General features: G+C 37.1%; 1 protein-coding gene across 1 annotated transcript in view; it reads left to right on the forward strand.

The window, feature by feature from the left end:
* The first annotated feature begins 360 nt into the window (after nucleotides 1–360).
* The window catches only part of THOC2 (THO complex subunit 2), a 49,863-nt gene continuing 30,157 nt past the window's right edge, over nucleotides 361–20,066 (forward strand). Inside the window, exons 1-10 of the mRNA XM_064159490.1 lie at nucleotides 361–475; nucleotides 6,560–6,618; nucleotides 8,907–8,998; nucleotides 10,242–10,293; nucleotides 12,345–12,415; nucleotides 12,697–12,818; nucleotides 13,584–13,717; nucleotides 15,354–15,520; nucleotides 16,150–16,242; nucleotides 18,465–18,620. Of these exons, the coding sequence (XP_064015560.1) occupies nucleotides 414–475; nucleotides 6,560–6,618; nucleotides 8,907–8,998; nucleotides 10,242–10,293; nucleotides 12,345–12,415; nucleotides 12,697–12,818; nucleotides 13,584–13,717; nucleotides 15,354–15,520; nucleotides 16,150–16,242; nucleotides 18,465–18,620 (1,008 nt within the window). The 5' untranslated portion in view covers nucleotides 361–413. The remainder of the gene's footprint in view (nucleotides 476–6,559; nucleotides 6,619–8,906; nucleotides 8,999–10,241; nucleotides 10,294–12,344; nucleotides 12,416–12,696; nucleotides 12,819–13,583; nucleotides 13,718–15,353; nucleotides 15,521–16,149; nucleotides 16,243–18,464; nucleotides 18,621–20,066) is intronic.

Here is a 20,066-nt window from a genome sequence, read left to right on the forward strand (position 1 = left end):
GGGCCTGGTCCCGGCCGCGCAAGCGGTAACCGCCACAGGCACACTACAGGAAGCTCCGACAGGGGCCTGGCCCCGGCCGCGCAAGCGGTAACCGCCACAGGCACACTACAGGAAGCTCCGGCAGGGGCCTGGCCCCGGCCGCGCAAGCGGTAACCGCCACAGGCACACTACAGGAAGCTCCGGCAGGGGCCTGGCCCCGGCCGCGCAAGCGGTAACCGCCACAGGCACAATGCGCTGCGGCGCTTTAACGCGCCCCCGCGAGCTCGGCCGCGCGGCGCAGCGGGCGGGGCGGGCGCGCGCCGTCTCCCAGGGCACGGCGCATCCGCGTCCCGTCGTGCCTCGCGAGCCGCTGCGTCCCCTCTGACCCGGGCTCGCCGCTCCACCATCCGGGCTCTCGGCGCCACACGGGGAAGATGGCGGCGCTGCTCCCCGCCGAGTGGATAAAGAACTGGGAGAAAGGGGGCAAGAACGAGTTGTGAGTGCGGGGGTCTTGACGTGGGAAGGCGATGGGGCGCTACAGGCCACCGTCCTGTGAAAGGGGAGAGGGATCTTGGGCTTCGTCGGCCGAGAGACGTTGGCCGGGGGGGGCGGTGAAGAGGTGGGAGCGGGCGGGGAGGACGTCGTTCGGGGCTGCGTCCTTGCTGCTGCGGCTTAGGGACAAAACCCTGGTCGGGCGAAGAGAACTGGCCGCTTTCCTATCCTCCTTGGTCTCTTTTGTCTGTTAATAACGACCTCCGCCGTAACTCGTCGCCCGTAACTGGGCCTAGCTCCCCCGACGCCCGTTGCCCGCGCCCCGAGCGCCCCCTTCCTGTCTCTGGGACGGGTTTATCGGGTGTCGGGCTCTTCTGTAGCCACCCCCTGTGGGGTAATATGGAGCCCGAAGCGTTTTTGATTTGCCTGTTCCACGATGCTGACCTTTCTAGCTGTCCTTGTTCCCACCTTTCTACCTATTCCGAGGGGACTATCGCTGTGTTCTTTGATTCAGGCAAGACAGTGTTAAATAGTCATATCCTACACGATAACCTTTGGACACTGAGGGGTCTGGTTGCAGCTTCCCAAATCAATCCAGGTGTGCTGGCAACTTTTCCTTTTAGGGCTTTCTTTGTATCTGATTTAAATGGTCTTAACCCGTACTGTCGTGTTTCAGGACTAGGTCTGTTCAGAGGGTTAGTAATTAGTTTGCCAATTTGATTTTACTGTATTAGCTCGGATAATACATTTCTGGTGTTTTTTGCAACTACAAACCCCTACAATTTCAAATATAGATGTTTAGGGTATCACTTGGAGAAACACTTACTGATATTTACACTTTTTTGTTGGTTTTTTTTTTTTTGTTCATCTGTTTTAAAAGGTTGTTCAGCAATTGTAATGATCTTCCCTATGCATGAAGAAAAAGGTAGTGGGGCAGAAAAATAGAGTACGTTGAGGCTTCCTGCACAAAACATCATTCTCCCCAGACCCTCCATTTTGTAGTGAAGGCTCCCCCTTTTTATAGTCATGTCATTTTTGGCTTTGAATTGTGTTAGAACCATTATCATGTTATCATTTAAGTTTAACATGTTTTGATGTAAATGATACGAGGCAAAATCTCTTATGTGTTTGCATTTCCTACAGTAAAAAAAGTGTTCAGGAGCCCCCAAACAATTCTGAGGTTTGCATTGCTTTTTTAGTTTCCTGCTTCAGATATTAAGACAATAGTCAAATTTGCATCTAATATGGCAATATTTAAGCAATTGGCACAAAGGCATTTTTATTTAAGCATTTGGAAACATCTGTATGAGTACAAAAGAACAAAATAAATTTATACTGATCCCTTTGAAAAATGTAAAATGACAGTAAAACAGACTGCCTCTTTGTACATAACATATACATGTAGATATACTTGCTAATATATCTCTATGGTTGTTAAGTAGTTTTTGCCTCAAGGAGTCATATATGATTATGATTTTTATAATTTTACCCTCTTATGGTCACTGAGATTGCATGGAGTTTGCACGAGGACAGAAATTTCATAGTTGATCATAAAATGGCAACTGCATTTGTTTGCATTGAATTCTCAGAACTTTGCTGTATAACAGGTAAGTTGTTTCAGCTTTTGACCATAGTGAAACCTTTTATGATTCTCCTTTCTCCTTAGAGCAGTACTGCTTAACCATCATGGGAAGAAATTATGTGCTGTGAGACCAGAAAAACAAAATGATAGGTAGCATTCTTGTAGTTGTGACATTTACACTTCATTTGGAATATGGCTTAAATACAGTTCTAGACATAATGTAAACATTAGTTTGCAAAAAGGGCCATACATAATAAAATAAATGTGATTGTGTTTGGCTAACAGTTTTGCAGAGGCAGCTTTATAAGCATGTGGTGTATGTGTGAACTTTCTAGGAGCAAAAGAAGGTATCTGTAGCCAATATGTAGAGGATCTTTTAGGAAACTAATTTATTTGGAGAATCTTTAGTGTGTAACATTTGCATTTGTTTTTCCCAAACTTCCTACCAACTGTAGTATGGATCACTGGAGGATAATAAAGTTACAAAGCTCTCTTTGTAACACATGGTACACATCAACTATTTAAAAATATTGAAGTCAAAGGGGAATAAATGTAATGATAGTTCTTATTTTTATTGATTTATCTAGTACAGATCATCCAGAACTATGGATCAGGTCTAGACCTAAGTCTAGGCCACAATTCCAATTTCAGGGTTTGTGATTCAAAGTGAAGGCAATGCCTTATATTGACAAACAAGTTAGAAAAGTGGAGAGGGGAAAGATACTGCAAAAGGCCAAAACTGACATTTCTAGCAAATACAGAAATTGGAAAGAAAAATATTTTGTTTTTTACTGTCTGGAAAGCCTGGTCTAATAAAGTGCAGGCATGAAGTCAGACCATTAACTCTTCTGCTGGTGGTTTGTTGTTGGGTTTTTTTTGTTTGTTTGTTTTTTCTAAACAGAGAGAGAAATAACCAACTATAGTTAAAAAGTGAAAACGACAGGAAAAAGTCTTATAATTAACAGAAAGAAAAGATTAAGTCTTTTGGAGAAGAAATATTTATTTGCTGGAGCATGAAATGGCTTGCATGATCTGACAGGATCAGCCTGAGGTAGTACTTTGGCAGTTACTGGTTACATAAATAAAAACACTGGTTTATGTTTTGGGAGAATATAAAAATGTATTGAGGAAAGTAAATTATTTGTTTGGCATTTCAACTTGTATGATTAATAACAGATACATAAGATAATCACTGTGTTTTCATTATGAGTGATACAGTGGTGGTCTGCCTATGCTTGAAAACATACAAGATTTGTAATATTCCTGTAATCTGGACAATTTAAAAAGAAAACACAGAGATCTTTTAAAGAAATGCAGTACGGAAACCAATTTAAACTGGTCTTTTACTACAAAAAATAATGAATTTTATTGTTGGCTGATGTAATCAATTTGTTGTGATAAACAGTTATACCCAAAACCCAGAAGGTACAGATTTTGTATGTCTTAGTCATAATGTTAATTAGTAAGGCAGCATCATAGAGCTTAGCGAGCAGTGACCATTCAGTTCTTAGTAGTTGTTCAGAGACCTTGTTCAAAACCGTACTTTTTAATTAATCTACTGATATCTAAGACAGATTTGTAAATGTACATAATGTGGTTTCAGTAATTCTTAGTTGCCAAAACTGTCAGTTGGTCAGAATGTGGTCATTATTTATCACATTCTATTTAGTTCAGGCTCTTCTATGTCTAAATACAATTAGTGAAATTTTTTTTCTACTGCCAGGTATTGTGTAGATATGAAGTTGGAATCTATGTGTGACTGCTTATGCTGATCAGTAGAGATGCCTTGTTGACCTCTATTTGTACACTGTCCTTTGCAATGGAATTGTTTTGTGTGGTCTTCCACAGTAAGATGCTGATTTAGGACTGTAGCCCATGTAGACATCTATAATATGCATACAGTGGCAGGCACAAGGTACCTTTGCGTTGTTTTGCAATAGATTAAACACATTAAGGACCCTTTGGATGAGAATTAAGGCTTTAATAATGATCCTGACTGGCAGCTTACGCAGTTTGTGAAGCCTCAAGATGAACTGAAGGAACTTAGCCATCTGTAAATGTGAAATTTTGAGACTCAATCTTTCAAACACCCCATATATTTGGTATTTTCCTTGCATGAGGAATGCCACAATGTTGAGTTAGAAGGGCTAAGAGTCAGGAAAACAGAGTTCTATTGTAGTTTTGCCATCCTTACTGCAAACTGCAACTGATTGTACTTTATCTCAACTAGAGAGCTACCCACACCAGTTAAATTGTGCATATACTTAAATGTTTGCAGGCAGTGCACTTTGTGATAATTACTGCCATATACTGTGTGTGGGAACGTAATGGAGGATATAGGTCATTGCGTATGAATTGGGAGGCTTAGGGTGAGTCTCTGGCTTCGATTTGGAAGCTTGTTCAACAGATGCTCAACAACGCTTCAGAATCTGTTTAAGCAAATTTAATTTTGAAATTTTAGTTTTCAGAAGTTGTTTTGTGATTTTTTTTTTTTTTTTAATTATATGTTCTAGGTTATCCTGTTAAATGTATTTTACATATATTGCACAGTTTTATCTTTGGATGAGGAGTTGTAGATCTTAGTACAGTAGAAAAGTTCTCCATCCTAAGCTTGTAACAATGAACTACAAGAGAAGAGTAACAAAAGCTTCAAACGAACTCTGAACACACAATTTAGGTCTGTTAAACTGGAAAGGGGACCCGATAAATTTCCGTTGTCCTATGCAATGCTTAAGTGGGAAAGGTTTGTACCTTTTTACTGAGTTGATTAATTGTACTAATACAGAAATTTTTATTGTGAAGTCACAGCTGTTTTATTTATGACGCACTCAGCTTAGACTAGATGAACTGAGAGCTTGGTGGTACTGGAGTGGAGGCCTTCTGCTTGCCTTTATCAGGGATCTTTCACCTGGTAATTTTCTGACCTTCTGGTAAGCTGCTCCAACTTGCCAAGTTGGCCAAAGACTTGTTTTCTGACCAATTTTCTGCCAGGTTTGTCAGTTTAACTGATTTAACCGACGTGAGGGCTAGAACTGCACCGCCAAGAAGGAAAGAAATATCAGTGAATGTGTCTGTTTCTGCAGCAGCAAGCCATTAAGTCAGCTCAGCTGCACTGCCGGACAGCACCTTCAGGAAAGGTCACCATCCTTTGGAGATAGGAGTACCTGTATGGAAGAATATAAGCACAATTATTTATTTAAATCCAAAGAATAATACCAGCATCTTCCTTTCTACTACCAAAATTTTCCCAGGTAGACGTTCACAAAAAGAAAATCCTTACTTTCCTTTTCCTGCCCCGGTTTAATAATCCAGAGTATTTTAATTACAAATACAGAGCAAATTGTTTTACATACTGATCTGAAATAACAGTATTTCTTGTTACACTGATCAAATAGATGTCTATCTTAGAGTAATGTGAAGTTGTTAGTACTATTTTGGCATTACTGAAAGGGAACTGGAAGAGATTAAAACTCTTCTTTTGTATTAAGATACACATAATGAACTCTTCAGACCAAGTAGAGTTGTTGCTCATGTAAAACTGGTTGATGATACCAGCTTGTGACACAGTTTGAAGTGCACATCTCAGTAGGTAGTTTTTTTTGAATCAACTGTTTCACATCAGTGTTTTTTGTATAGAGAGCTTAGAAATGAGTACTTATGAGTAAGTTCTTTATGGAGAAGTAGTAATGAAAATGTAAGAAAATCTGGCTTGGATCAAATGGATGCTTATTTTGGGGGGACAGCTGGTGAAAAAATAATTGTTTATTTTAAGAAAGATGCCTGTATGAAAAAATAAATTACCTATCCCACTATCTTGCTATTCTTGATTATTTCCAAGTACATTGCATCCTCTTGAATAGCATTTAGAACATCTTGGACATTCCATTGTTTTTTGCTGAGCTTGCATGTTTCTGTTCATTAACTTATGTTCGAAAGTGCGTATTTTCCAGTTGTCTTTAAAGGGTGCTTTTTATATATGGCCAATGTGGTTGAAGGAGCTTCAGGAGAGACTAAAAAACTAAAAGTAACACAACAGGTCTTTGCAGCCTTTAGTGGATTCCCTTCATGTCTAGAATAAGTAGAATTCTGTCCTACCATTGCAAAGACATTATATCAGGATATCATAAATGTAGTTTAATCTTAAAATGCCTTATGGGCTGGAGTTTTACTGTAGTCATGGTATTTCTCTAAGAAACATTTCCTCATCAGTTAGTGACAGTAGGTTAATGCTAGTACTTCTGTGCTTCTTTTCAAATGCTAAAATTGCAAACTATGTGATATAGACATGTATGAGGTCTGTTGGGGGTCTTGCATTACTTTGCCACATAACTTTTGCAAATTAGTGTTTACTCTATGAAAATGTTGTCAGCCATTTAACTTCCCAAATGTAGGGCTGTTTTAGCCAGAACAACATACAAACAAACAAAAAAAAAAAGACCCAAAACAATTGTGTATGCTAATATCTAATTTTTTTCCAATTTTGTTTTATTATTTCTTTTATTTCAGTGTGCAGCTATGTCGTGTGCTTAGTGAAAACAAAAGCCATGATAGTATGGTTTTCAGAGGTGAGTTCTGTGTTTTTTTTAATTGTTTTTCATTTTAAAAAAAGCCTGGAAAAGATTGATCATGATGCCTCTGTGTGTCTGCTTGGAGCATTCTGGTATGGTACTCATTAATGCATGCTGAAGCTGAATATGACAGATAAAAATGCAGTACCATCAATCACAACTAGGTTTATTTTCATATGTCTAGGTGAGAGACTTCTTAAACAGTAGTAAGTGATGTTGGGATGGTCTAGTATTTCGTGTGGTAGAAAATTGAATTCCATTCTGCAAACTCAGCGTAGACCTAGATTTTATTCCAAACGTTAGTTATATGAACACTGATATATGCAAGTGTGGTTGTATACTGCAGGAAAAGTAATTTTTGCAGCAGTAAAAAAAGAATCACTTAAGAAAGTAAAGTCACTGTCCCCAAAGAAGTGCCACCAGGTGTTCTCTGTTCTAGATAAAAGTTTTATGATTTCTTTATGCTGTTTTCTTTTCCTTTGTCCTTGCCGTCAGTTTCTAAAAGGTTACTTGGGAATGACTGGATGGATACATGCAATGTCTGTACTGGAGGAAGCAATATTCAATAGAAATAGTTTAAGCCCTCCTGGTGATAGAAAAAAACCCTGAAAATATGGATTATCTAGAGTGAGGTACAGAGATACTGACTTGACTCAGTTTGATACAGTTTGAGTCCATATGACCTAGATCCAGTTCCGAAACCTTAACTGGCACTTCCATTTCTGCCTTTTAATGCCTGAAAGATGTTTATTGAAGTTCTGTATACTACAGGCTTATGGAGACAGGTCAGATATGCCTGTGTATGCAGTGTAGGGACATGTGTGATGCTTGTGGGTTCACTGTAAATTATTAAATTAGGTACTGCAACAAACTGTCCTCTTGAATTTGCCTTCAAAGTAGTGGTTTTGTTTTACATTGAATTAATGGTAAGTGAATCCTGCTGTATTTGAGTCTTTAGCAATTATCATTCTTTGTCAAGGGCGCTGTGATAGGTGCAATCACACTATCCATTTAAGAAATAAATTAATGTGCTTTTAATGCAGCTACAGTGACTTGCAGTCACCAAGCTAGAGAGCACTTTGAGTAGTTAATATCTGTAACTTGTATACCCACTGGAAATGTTTCTTGAGCAGACCACGTGGTAAAATTCAGGGTGAAAACATGAGGGTTTATTATTTTCACATATTAAAATATGGCTGCATCTAAGAACGATTCCTTCTAAGTTTACTGTAACTGTTTTTGCAACAATCAAGTTTAACATTGCAATATTTTTCTCAAATGGAGTAATCTCTTTAGTATTTCAGTCTAATACAAGTGTTTGTAAAATAGCATTCCTGAGTTCACAGGATCACATGATATTAGGGGTTGGAAGGGACCCAAGGAGATCATGGAGTCCAAACCCCCTGCCACAGCAGGACCACACAATCTAGCACAGGTCAGAGGAACACATCTAGACAGGCCTTGAAAGTCTCCAGAGAAGGACACTCCCCAACCTCTCTGGAGAGCCTGTTCCAGTGTTCTGTGACCCTTACAGTAAAGAAGTTCCCCCTTGTGTTGAGGTGGAACCTTTGCCCTATCACAGGGGGCAGGTGAGAAGAGCCTGTCGTCCCCCACCCCGACCAGCCCTCAGATGTTTATAAACATTAATACAGCAGACTTGCTTAACAAATAGAATAAAATCCTTATTAAGCATTTAGTCTCCCAATTAAATTTTACTTTCACTGTTATGACGGGGGCTAGTTGTAAATAAGTTTGGGGGAATTATTTTGGTATATATATTAATAAATTATTTAATAACTTTTGAATCAGCCTCATTGCATTTCACCCCAAACTCAGATTTCAACTGGCCCCCTTTGTCACATTCACTTAGAGAAATGTTTTTTGAAAGCCTGTCGGTGATGAGATAAGAAAAAGTACTGTATTGCTTCCTGTGTATAATATTTTTGCATAAACAAATGTGCTTAATATTTGTGAGTTGTAGGTTAAAGGTCTTTGTTAAACCAGCTGCAAGACTTATGTGCAGAGGGCTGTAGTTTTTCATCCCATTTTGTTGTTATTCCATAAACTGGGCAAAGTGGATCACCTCTTACTGTCTGCATGTGTGATGTGTTGGATTTTGGTGCTCAAGTTTAGTCTTATCAGCAGTAATAAAGTAATCCTCCTCATAGGTAAGATAAGTATGTCCTCTTCAATTGCAGGATATGTCAAGTCTACAGCATTACTATAAACCTTGCTGTACAAGTTAGACCAAGTATGATCCTTAGTCATCTGTTCTCTTTCAACAGACATCCAGCAGGCTTTGTATGAGCTTGCATACCATGTCGTCAGAGGAAACTTAAAGCATGACCAAGCTTCTAATGTTCTTGGTGATGTCATAGTAAGTATAAATTTGTAATAATTTTATAGTTGGTAATTTTTTTTAAAGTAAAAGTAGGAATGAAAATCAAGCAGATAATATTAATCATATTTGCTCTTCCATGTTGAAAGAGTTGTTCTTGTCAAGTTCTTTTCCTCTATTTGTGTTCACTTGAAATAAATGTACTCTGTCTGTTTCCCACCCCCCCCTCCTACTTTTTATGGTGAAGAATAGCTGTATTAATTTTAGCATAAATTAGAAAATTATTTCAAGGGCATGTGAAGACTGAAGGTTTTAATAAATGCTAAAAATGTAATTAACTTGCTTACGTAGCATGTCTGTAATGCCACCTACTGGTTTTTATAATTTACATCTCACAGTGTAGCAATGTGTATAGTGCCTGCCATTTTACTGCTGAGGTGTCTAAATCCCATGACTGCCTTTAAAATGATTAATCAGACTTACTTTTTCTTTGAAAAATGTTTTTTCTTAAAATGCTTTGAATGAATCAGTTAAAGGTTTAGAGGAAAATACTCCCTAAAGTTACAAACTGTTGGCATTTCTTTAAAAAACAAACCAAACAAATCTCCCCAAACCCTACCGACTTCAACAGCAACAACAAAAATCTCTAACCAGCAAATTAAACAAAAAAAACCCACAGAAAAAGTACACTTAAGTCTTCTGAAAATGCTTTCTTATTCTTTGCAATTTCTTAGATTGCTCTTTAGAAGCTGTAGAAGCCTAAGAAAAATTAGATCTTGCTCTACACTAAGTTAGGATAACATTTTTAGGTTTTTTAATTTATGTGTTGGATTTCAGAGGAGTCAAGGCTGAAATTCACCTTACTGTTGGGGTAGCGTGTGTTGATATTCAAACTTTAATTACTATGGGAAGTTGTAAGTTGTTTGGTGCCTGAGAAAGTTTATTGTACTGTACAGGCTGATGCTGCTCTGCAGATAGAGAATTCTGTTGTGCTAGAGAAATGGAAATAGTAACCAGAATGTGTTGTCCCTGGCCAGTAGTTGCTCTTCTACATTACATTAAAATGTTATATTATTTCATTACATAACAGTAATTAGTACTGCACTTATAATAGTTAATAAATGAGCCTCTTAATTTCTGAATTACTGATATGTTTCATAATAATCTGCATAATTGATCTGAACTTAATTTGCAGTGAAATGTTTTATATAATGGAATAAGAATTTTCTAAGTTTACGTATTGGTGTTGGTATTCACTGAATGTGATCTTTTTCCTTTTTAGGAATTTCGGGAAGACATGCCTTCCATCCTAGCTGATGTATTCTGCATATTAGGTAAATTCAGCACAGGTTTGGGGAAATCCATGTTGGTGCTTTTGCTTGTTGAGTTCTTCAGGAAATGTCATTAAGTCTGTAATGCATTACTTTTTACAAAATATGTGATGATTCTTCCTCAGTGTGTCTGCATCTAAGTTCTTAATATCTCTCTATTCTGCTTTGTTCTGTTAGAATTTCCACAGGTGTAGCTATTAAGGGCAGTAAGAGTCAGTCTGCCAAGCGTTAGAAGGTACTATCTTGTTAACATGTTACATCTTATTTAATGGAATCAATAACTTGGCATTGTTGCCATTCTTAGAAGCATTTAAAATAAGTTGACATACTGGTAGGTAGATCTTCTCTTTTCAGAATGTTTTTTGTAAATATTTTCATCAGTACAGTCCCTCTGAGTGACATGGAGCTCGTACAGATTGTCCAGAAAGCTAAAGACAGCTGTCATTGTTTGCCAAGTTACTATCTGCCAACTGAGCAAGCTTTAAAGATGCATACTTCATATTCTAGTAATAACTTCTGCATTTTTATGCTGTAATGGTCCAAAACCCTTTCTCTCAGGTTATTCACACAGTATCACAGTATCACCAAGGTTGGAAAAGACCTCATAGATCATCAAGTCCAACCCTTTACCACAGAGCTCATGGAATTGTAAACTGGTGTATTTTTTTCATAGTTTTAGTTGTTTGCAATTTCTATATGATAGATAGTTCTGTGTGTCTCTCTTTTTTTAAACAAATGTGAGCAAATTCTTTTGATGTTCTGTTTTTCACGGATCCTGATTGATTCTGTATACCGAAGGAGTGTAGTGTCTCAGATGCCTCTGCACAAGCAGTCACAGCACAGAATTAAGTTTTCACATGCAACCTCAATTCTGTAACGTCTAAATGATGAGTGGTAACTTAGTAATATTTCATTCTGTGCACTTGTGTCGTCTTTTAGTGATAATTACTTTTTATGCTCTGTTACACAGATACTCCTTTTTGTTTTCAAGATGACTTAGAAAAATTAGTTGCTTCTTGAACAGTAGCTCAATAGCTGAAACTGGGTTATATTTTTTTTCTTCCTCCTTCCCTTGAAATTCCTATGTAGAAAAATGTTATGCCTCCAATAGTAGCAGAGAAACGCATAGCTAAGGAACTAGGTTTCAAACTCTGAGATAAAGGACACATGACGATTTCTTATTTTTAATGACTTTGCTCTTAATGCTTGTTTTTACAAATAATATTTGCTAATATCAGGATTTTCTTTTTTTTCCTAATGTTATGGTTAGTATTTCAGAAGATGAGAATTTGGATTTATCCACTTTTTTTCTGCAGGTTCTTTGGCTTAAAGGCTTGGCTGATAGGACACAGACTGGTTTGCCAAGTCTGTTGCTTCCACTGCCACACTACCACATCATTTGTTTTCATCCTGTCTGGGGCTTCTTTCTCAAATATTTGTTGTTATCGTGGGTTTGCTTTTTTTGTGGATATGTATGTGGAATCTCTGGTGTGTGGGTTTCTTGGTTTTGTTTTTGTTCTTTTTTGTAATGTCTGCCTTTATATTCTTTTGCAGCTTCCTGTAATGATGTAATCTTTAAAAGTACTTTAGATAGGTGGGCTTCCTTGGCCATTGTTTTATGGCCTGTCTTCCCATGGGAGTGAATTTATGAATTGCATAGTTGAGAATGCAAAAGAAAGGAACGGAAATACCGAATCATAGCTAGTGAAAGACTGCAGTAAATGGAAGTTCTCCATAGACAAAGAGAAAGGGACTAAAATGCTAAGTTGAATTGTGCAGTGTTTTTCATCAATTTGTAGTGTTCACCTTTTGGGCATATTATTCCTCTGGTTTGTTTTACCTTTTCAGGCAGTTTGTGGTTGTGTGAAAATTGTCATCAAAATACTGTGTTGACCTCAAGGTGGATGAATAACTGTAAAGTGTGACAAGACGCTGTCATGTTATAAACAGCCTGCTTTGCTTTGTGCTATCTCTAGTATTTATTGGAAAAGCTATACAAATGAAACTCTTCCACAGTAGTGATTTCCTTTTTTTTCCATCTTCCTTTATACTAGATATTGAAACAAGTTGTTTAGAAGAGAAAAGTAAGAGGGATCACTTTACCCAACTGGTATTAGCTTGTTTGGTAAGTTTCATCAAGGTGTTGTTGCATATAAAAATCTACCACTGTAAAATGTTGGTTTTAGATGAATAATTTCTTTTATTTCCACTTCTGTGTTTGAAGGAGAATGCATTTCGTGTCATGGTATGTCATGACATTTTAACTTTTTTTGGGTTGTGAGAAGGCATAATATGTAGCCTGAAGCAATCAGATGGTTTCTGTCTGGGTTTTTGTAATGTACAAATGTGATGTATGGTTTTTTTGTGTATATATATATATACATATACATATTTATTTTTTTGTAGTATCTTGTATCTGACACTGTCCTAAAGGAGCGTTTAGATCCAGAGACACTAGAGTCATTGGGACTTATCAAGCAGTCTCAACAGTTCAACCAGAAATCTGTTAAAATAAAGACAAAACTATTGTAAGTTTTGGGGCAGGGTTTGTTTGGGGGAGGTGGTGGAAGGGATAGTGGTAATTAGTCTGGTAATAATGTGTTCTAACAATGTTAAATGTTTATTTCAATATGCAATTTTGTTAATGAAACATGTTTTGTTGCACTTGTTACTGACAAAAGAACCTTGATAGTCCTCTTAATTTTTCTATGCTTGAGATAAGTTTTTTAATGCTACCTGTTGCTGTAGCTTTTGCTACAGTGCAAAGTAAATACTTGATTTTATTTGTGACAAATGTGAGCTTACAGAGTGAGATTTTTTTGTTGTTGTTGTTGCATCAGTTAAGCATAAGCATTTGTTTTCATTAATGTAGTCATGTTAGTTTTGGTGCATGTGTTTAATTTTTGTCTCTGCATCCTATGTTTCAATCTCAAAGACTACTTCAGCTCCAAAACTAGAGTAAGTCCTTTAGAATGGGTTGTCACAGAGCAGTGCTCCAGCACAGTTTGTAAGAACAAGCTTTATTAAGTATGAGCATAATCTTGCTTTTAAATGGTATACATCTGAAATAGGCTACGTCTGAAATAAAAAAAAGAGCTGGATTTGTTTTGAGAATGTTTACCTTTGTATTCATTACTGCTGTCTATGATATTTTGCAGTGGGTGAAGTACATTACAGGTTCTTAATGTATTCAAAATTACCATTTGTACAACAAATTTAATACTTGTGAAACCTTAAATAAGATTCACGGTGAAGATGTGTTACACAAAAGTTTAATTTCTGTTTATTTTCAGTTATAAGCAACAGAAGTTTAATTTGTTAAGAGAGGAGAATGAAGGTTATGCAAAGCTCATTGCAGAACTGGGGCAAGACCTATCTGGAAATATCACTAGTGATTTAATCCTTGAAAATATTAAGTCTTTAATAGGTAAGGAATTTGAAGGAATCAAAATGCTGATGTTCCTGCATGGTCTTACGGCTACTGTTTGTGATCACCCGTGGATCAAATATGTTGTGCAGACATATAGAGTGATAATAACTCTTGTATTGGTAGATAACGTTGGATAGAATGATGACATTTGGAAGTTCTTGTTTCGGTGTCAAAATTCATTTCAGGGATGTTGTGTAGTTTAATTTAGATACTGGATTTTTGTTACAAAATCAAATCTACATGCTGTGATTTTGATCTATTCCAGCAATATTTCAAGCAGGAATATGACAAGCAGGAATATGCTTGTCATCTCTTAGCAGGCAAATGGAAAGTGTAACCAAGTAATGCTTTTTGCTATTTTAAGGTACTTTTACTTTTCTAGTCCTGAAGAAGTTGAACAAGTGATTCCTTACAAAGAGAAAGGAGAAGTAGTAGATATTACTCCTTTATGTAGTTCCAATTGTGATTTGTCCATATTTCTAAATTTAGTCTTGGTGAGAGTGTTGCAATCAAAGTGCAGAATACGTTAAAAACAGGGTGTATCTGTAATTCCCCATGTTTTATGCTTTTTTGAATACAGAGTTTTTTTACAGTGTACTGCTACTTGCACCAGTGCCTGTTTCTGGTAGTGCCAGTGCAGCAATAGTCAAAAGACTGAACTGGCATTTTATAAAAGACAAATTTTCCATTTGTCACAGAATTTTGACAAAGACTATTGAATACCTGTAATAATACTACTTGTTTTGGAAGACAGCTAAACAAGAGAATGACTTTGATAATTACAGTAAATAATACATATTTAGTTTGAGGAATTTTATAACAAAATATTTTTCTATCTTCTGGAATTTGAGGAATTGCAAATAGACTTCATTTAAATTGCCAGTTCTTTTAAAGTACTGAATTGCAGTAGCTCCTGGTATAGTGGAGATGACTTTTGGAAAGGAAGGACTTGATGCACTTACGTATCTGTGTAGTGGATGTGCCTGTATAAAACTACTGGTGCAGTGAAGAAAATAGTCTAGATGTGGATTCTTTTGATATAGGTAGTATTTTTGTCTCAAGTGCCTCTCCTGGAGTTTTGGTGGAAGAGTTTATGTAGTAAAATACAGGTATGATTACAACATTGGCTTAATGTGATTTATATCCAAGCACTTGCTCCCATCAAAATACATCGTTCTCCCTAACGCTAGCAGTAGTTCTCGATTGACAGCATAATACAAGCAGATGGATCAAAGTCTATCTCAAAGCAGAACAATTTCTGGGGTGTAAAATAGTTTGTCTTGCTGATTATTGTGACTATGTGTGCTGATGCGTGGGAAAAGAAGCGTCCTGCCTTTTGGTGGCCCTGCAGTATAAGCGAGGCTGGGTTTTGACTTGGTAACTATTTGCCTTAAGATCGTGATTTCTAGTTCTCTGTAGCCTGAATTGAAAGTTTGGTTTAGTATCTTTGGCTAGTTCAGTATTTAACATGAGTCAAAATGATTGATGCTCTGTTTACAGATGATTTGGATTATTTTTGCTGTAGATAAATTGATCTCAAATTTAAATGAAAAACGTTAATGGATTTGTGATTTAGTAACAGAAAAGATGAAATTTAGCAATGCTAAGATTGCTACTTTGTTTTCTCCTTTAGGTTGTTTTAACCTTGATCCTAACAGAGTTTTGGACATTATCTTAGAAGTCTATGAGTGCAGGCCTGAGTATGATGACTTCTTTGTACCGCTGATAGAGTCTTACATGTACATGTGTGAACCTCAAACTCTATGCCACATCCTTGGGTTCAAATTCAAATTCTATCAGGTAATGTATTTCCATTTTTAATAGTGGGTTTGGTAATTGGTTGTACTCAGTGTTGAACTATAGTCAGTGATGAGATTTTTTTCTGCAGATTTTTTTTTGCATAGAATTTAATTTCAAAGTTGTAGAATTCCAATATTAAAGGCAATAACTTCATAATTTGAGTGGAAGCCTCTAAGGTATTTTAGAGGGGAGTGCCTAGCATTCTCCAAGACAGACATCTCAAAACAATCTTTGATCCCTTGGATTTAAACCTGTCTAGTTATTTAAGCACTAGCATTAATGAAGAGATTGTACCTGATGGAAAAAGATTTCTCTCCATGTGTGACGAGCATGTTTGCAAGGGAGTCATGGTTGATATTTGATAAAACATTCAGGGTTTGTTTAGATGAGTGATTAAGGTTTACCTACAAACACCAGAAGATGTGAACATAATTGAATGTTTTGTTTCTGAAAATTCAGATTGTGTATTGCAGTTGAAGTCTAGTGGCTTTGGAGTAATAGCAGTTAATTACATAATAAGGAGGACTGTAAGTTGATGTTTCAGCTGAGCTTAGAGTAGTTTATTTCGTGGCTTTCTGCAGTAGTCTGTTTTGCTTTTGCTCTTAAATTTGCAGTCTTGTCTATTTCAGGATCCAAGTGGTGAGACACCTTCCTCCTTATACAGAGTTGCTGCTGTCCTTCTGCAACATAATCTCATAGATTTGGAAGATCTTTACGTTCACGTAAGTGCCACTTCTGTCACGTCAAATGCCAAAACTATGAGAACTGCAATACTTCTATGTTTGGGATTTCTTACAATTCCCAGCACTTTCTAATGGCCACCTATTTGTGTAAACACACACTGAAATATGAATGCTGATGCACTTTCTTTGACTTACTTGTGTAGCATCCTCCAGATTGTCTACCTCCTGCCTGAATAAGAGGTAAATGCCTGCATAACCTTTCTTAAGAACTAGACTCTTCTAGTGCTTGCTTTAGAAGATGAGTTTTTGACAAAACTGGTAGGACAGTCATTTATGAACGTTCATTGTTTAGTTTAATAGTAGAATTAAGAAAAATCCTCTTATGTACTCCTGAATAGGCCTCTTATTCCATCTTCAAGAATTCTGAGCATTTGTTAGGTTGAAGAGGAAAATGGATTTACAGGGTCACATTTAATCAGAGAGACTTAACTTTTCCAGTCTGACAATCTTATCAGCCAATTAGGTGATGGTAAACAAAATGCTACAGTTATCAAAAGAATGTTTCATTATACACTAGGTTTTAACTTGAGAATATCTACAGTTATTTTAAGACTCTTAACTCTTCTGTTGAGACCAAGGAAATGAGCTATAGTTACAGCTATGGAGATGCTGGAATGTAGTCCTGCCATCAATTTGTGTGGCAATTAATAGCATTAGTCACAAACTGACTTGTTAATAACTTCCTCAGGCTTCACAGGAGTGTTTTGGAGGAGGAGTTCAGTTCTCAGATAATTAGTGTGAAGGGAGGAGTGCAGGATTGTAATGCTAGTCTAAGAACTGTTTTCAAATTTACAAAACAAATGCTCAGACTGATCTGTGGAATCTCAGACCTATACAGATATGGGCATGTTTTCTGAGTGTCAGAGCTAGGCTGGTCTGAGCATTTGTTTATGCTGTTCACCTTCCTCATGTTCATTTTCAGCTTTATCTTTAATCTACTTTCCAGAATCTCCCTTTCAGTCTCTTTGTCTTTTTGGGTCTGGGATGGGATTTTCAGTTCCGGCTTCATTTAACTTGCTGTTAGAGCTTCAGGAAAATAATTGGTGTGTAGGTGTTGATTTTATGATATATATATCATGTGGCTCCTATACAATACCATTTGTCAGGATTATCATTCATATCAAGAATTTGCTCCCTCCCTCCCCCTTCCAAGCCTGTAAGAACTATTTTTGGTTAGTGTGCATATACACACATATGTATAGCATCATGGAAATATAATTTACCCCTTGAAATTCCTTTCATGCTAGGTACTGCTTGGTGAATTTTACTAGGTAACCTGGGTTTTCTGATGAGAGAAGAATAGCTCTAAACCTTTTTCTTTTCTAAGTGGGATTGTTCCCCAAATTTCTGTTAAATTGTGGAATTCTACTGTTTTTTCTCTGAAGAAGGTTATGCTAAGTCTTTATTCTGCTGCTGTCATTGGGAGGAGAAAAATAGTTAGTCTCTTCCCTTGCTAAAAACAGTAGAGGATTACTGTATTGAAGGTCATGACTACAATAAGTTTTGTTTACTTATTTGCGGTTATTTTGAGCATGGTTTTAGGAATTGAGACAAAGTCTGGTTTTGCCAGGAAAAGAGCTTTTTCTCTGTCTTGCAACTTGACCTTTTAATTTTAGAGTATATGGTTATCTTTCCACCCTGATCATTCCCTAAGTACAAGACTGAATTTTTATCATGCTAGGTGTCTGTTACTGTGAGAAGATTTTTTAAGAGGATTCGTGTGTTTTAAATTTGGTAACCTTCAAACGGTGTTCTAGTCCTTTAAAATCGAGTGCAATCAAAGTATGTGCCTAAGTAGATTACCTGATTTTCCTTGATGATGAGTTATTTTTCCTTTAGATGTAGTGAAAGTGTACCCTTTTGCATCTTCACATTGTTTTAAGGTACTGGATCTATGTATGCGTGTAATTGTCACCAGGTAGCTACAGCCGAATGGTATATTGGAGGAAGGCTACCTTATACAAGCAACGGTTGTGAGGAAGGAAGTAGGACAGTGTTATTTCTCCTGAGTCCTTCATTTCAGACGAGTCTGCTAATAGTTTCCTTCCTTATCAGCATGGTTGTGGCAAAAAGAATCTTTTAGGCAGTAAGTTTATCTGATTAGTAATAGGACAAACTTCCGTTTCAAGCTCAAGTGGTAAATAGTGGCAGTAGGCAACTTTAATTTTCAGATATGTTTGTTCTGTTGGGGTTTTTTTTAGCTTCTTCCGGGGGATAATACCATCATTGAGGAGCATAAGCGAGAGATCATGGAAGCCAAGCAAATTGTTAGAAAACTTACGATGGTCGTCTTATCCTCGGAAAAGACTGAGGAAAAGGAAAAGGAAAAAGAGAAAGAGGAGGAGAAAACTGAAAAGGTGTGTGAATAGTTTCCATTCCAATAAAATTATTTAAAGTTATATGAAACAGAACATCATAATTGCCATTAAAAGATTTTTATTTCTAACAGACAAGTATGTACTCCTTGGAAGACTGGTGTCTATCGTGTGATTCTGCTTCTGTAATGTTACATGGCGTAAAAATGCACAGTCTGGAGGTTGTTCTGGATCTCTCAAGATTGACTCTTCTTGGTTCAGTGGCTAATTACTTTGTTTTCATTTTGGTTTTGCGAGTTGCGCTAAGTATATCCCAGTGTTTGTGTGTATTGAAAAAACTCATTTCTAAGATCTGTGATATTATAATCCTGGTTGATTTCTTTACATTAAGGGCATTAGTAAAAGTTGATTCCTTAATTCTCTCAATCAAGAACTAAGACGAAGAATTGCCAGACTTAAAAATGCTGGTATACTTAATCCCACATTGTAGAAAAATGATTTAATTGAACATTTTAAATTGTAACTGCTGTGCTTTCCATTAGATCTTTGTGTGTAAATACATACTCTAAGCTGCTAATATGCCATGTATCATTTCTGTTATCCTAGGTCTAACTTGTTTCCATATGTCTGAGCCTTTCTTTAAAACTAAAACAACTTAATCTTAGTACCCTTTGAGTGTCTAAGGAGTGCTCAAACATTCATTTAAAACAATAAGTAAAATAAGAGCTTGGTATTTGCATTTTTATAAGTGGAGAGGGGGAATAGATCTGTCAGTCTGAACAGCTTCTGTTCTTAATTTTCTGTAACTCTGGGTTAATCGTACCAATCTATTTTGTCTACTTATTCCTGTTGGTCCTACTTTATCTTAATTCTATGTATCTTTCATCCTCCTTCCTTTTTTCTTGCCTACTTGAAAAATCTAATTTAATTTCCTTCCTTTAGGCAGCTGATAGACTCACTGCTCTTTGTCTCTCAATTACAGCCACATCTGCTGCTTTAAGTTCCTGACCTTCCTCCCACATGTTATTTCAATATCCCCTTTGATTATACCAAGTTGCTTCGGCCTGCCTTCACAGTCAGCTGAGGCTGCCTGGTATTTTCTGAAGTGTGTGTGCCACCATGTCCTGGTGGAAAACTGGACTCTTGACGGGACTTTGGGAGTGTATATGTTGCACATAATGTCAGAAGAATTAAGACCGTTTTCATGGCTAAGCTTTGGAATTAAGAGCTAGGGAATTTTAAGCTCTAGCAGAAACTGCTATATCTTTCTGAAGGTTTACAATGGCAAATAACAAGGTCAGAGTCTGTGTGGTGGAAAAATGGAGAGCTGCACTTAAAAGCAATTTCTGTGGCTCTTTGCACACTGTTATGCAATACGTGATGATTCTTGTAGAGCTTGTTTCTGTGTTTGCATTTTTGTATGCAATTAGCTGTGCACTTCATAGCAATTAGTGAAATATCTACATGTGAAAGCTGTGGCAGTCTAAA

The sequence above is a fragment of the Pogoniulus pusillus genome, chromosome 19 (genome assembly GCF_015220805.1).
Source record: "Pogoniulus pusillus isolate bPogPus1 chromosome 19, bPogPus1.pri, whole genome shotgun sequence".
In the NCBI taxonomy this organism is placed as follows: Eukaryota; Metazoa; Chordata; class Aves; order Piciformes; family Lybiidae; genus Pogoniulus; species Pogoniulus pusillus.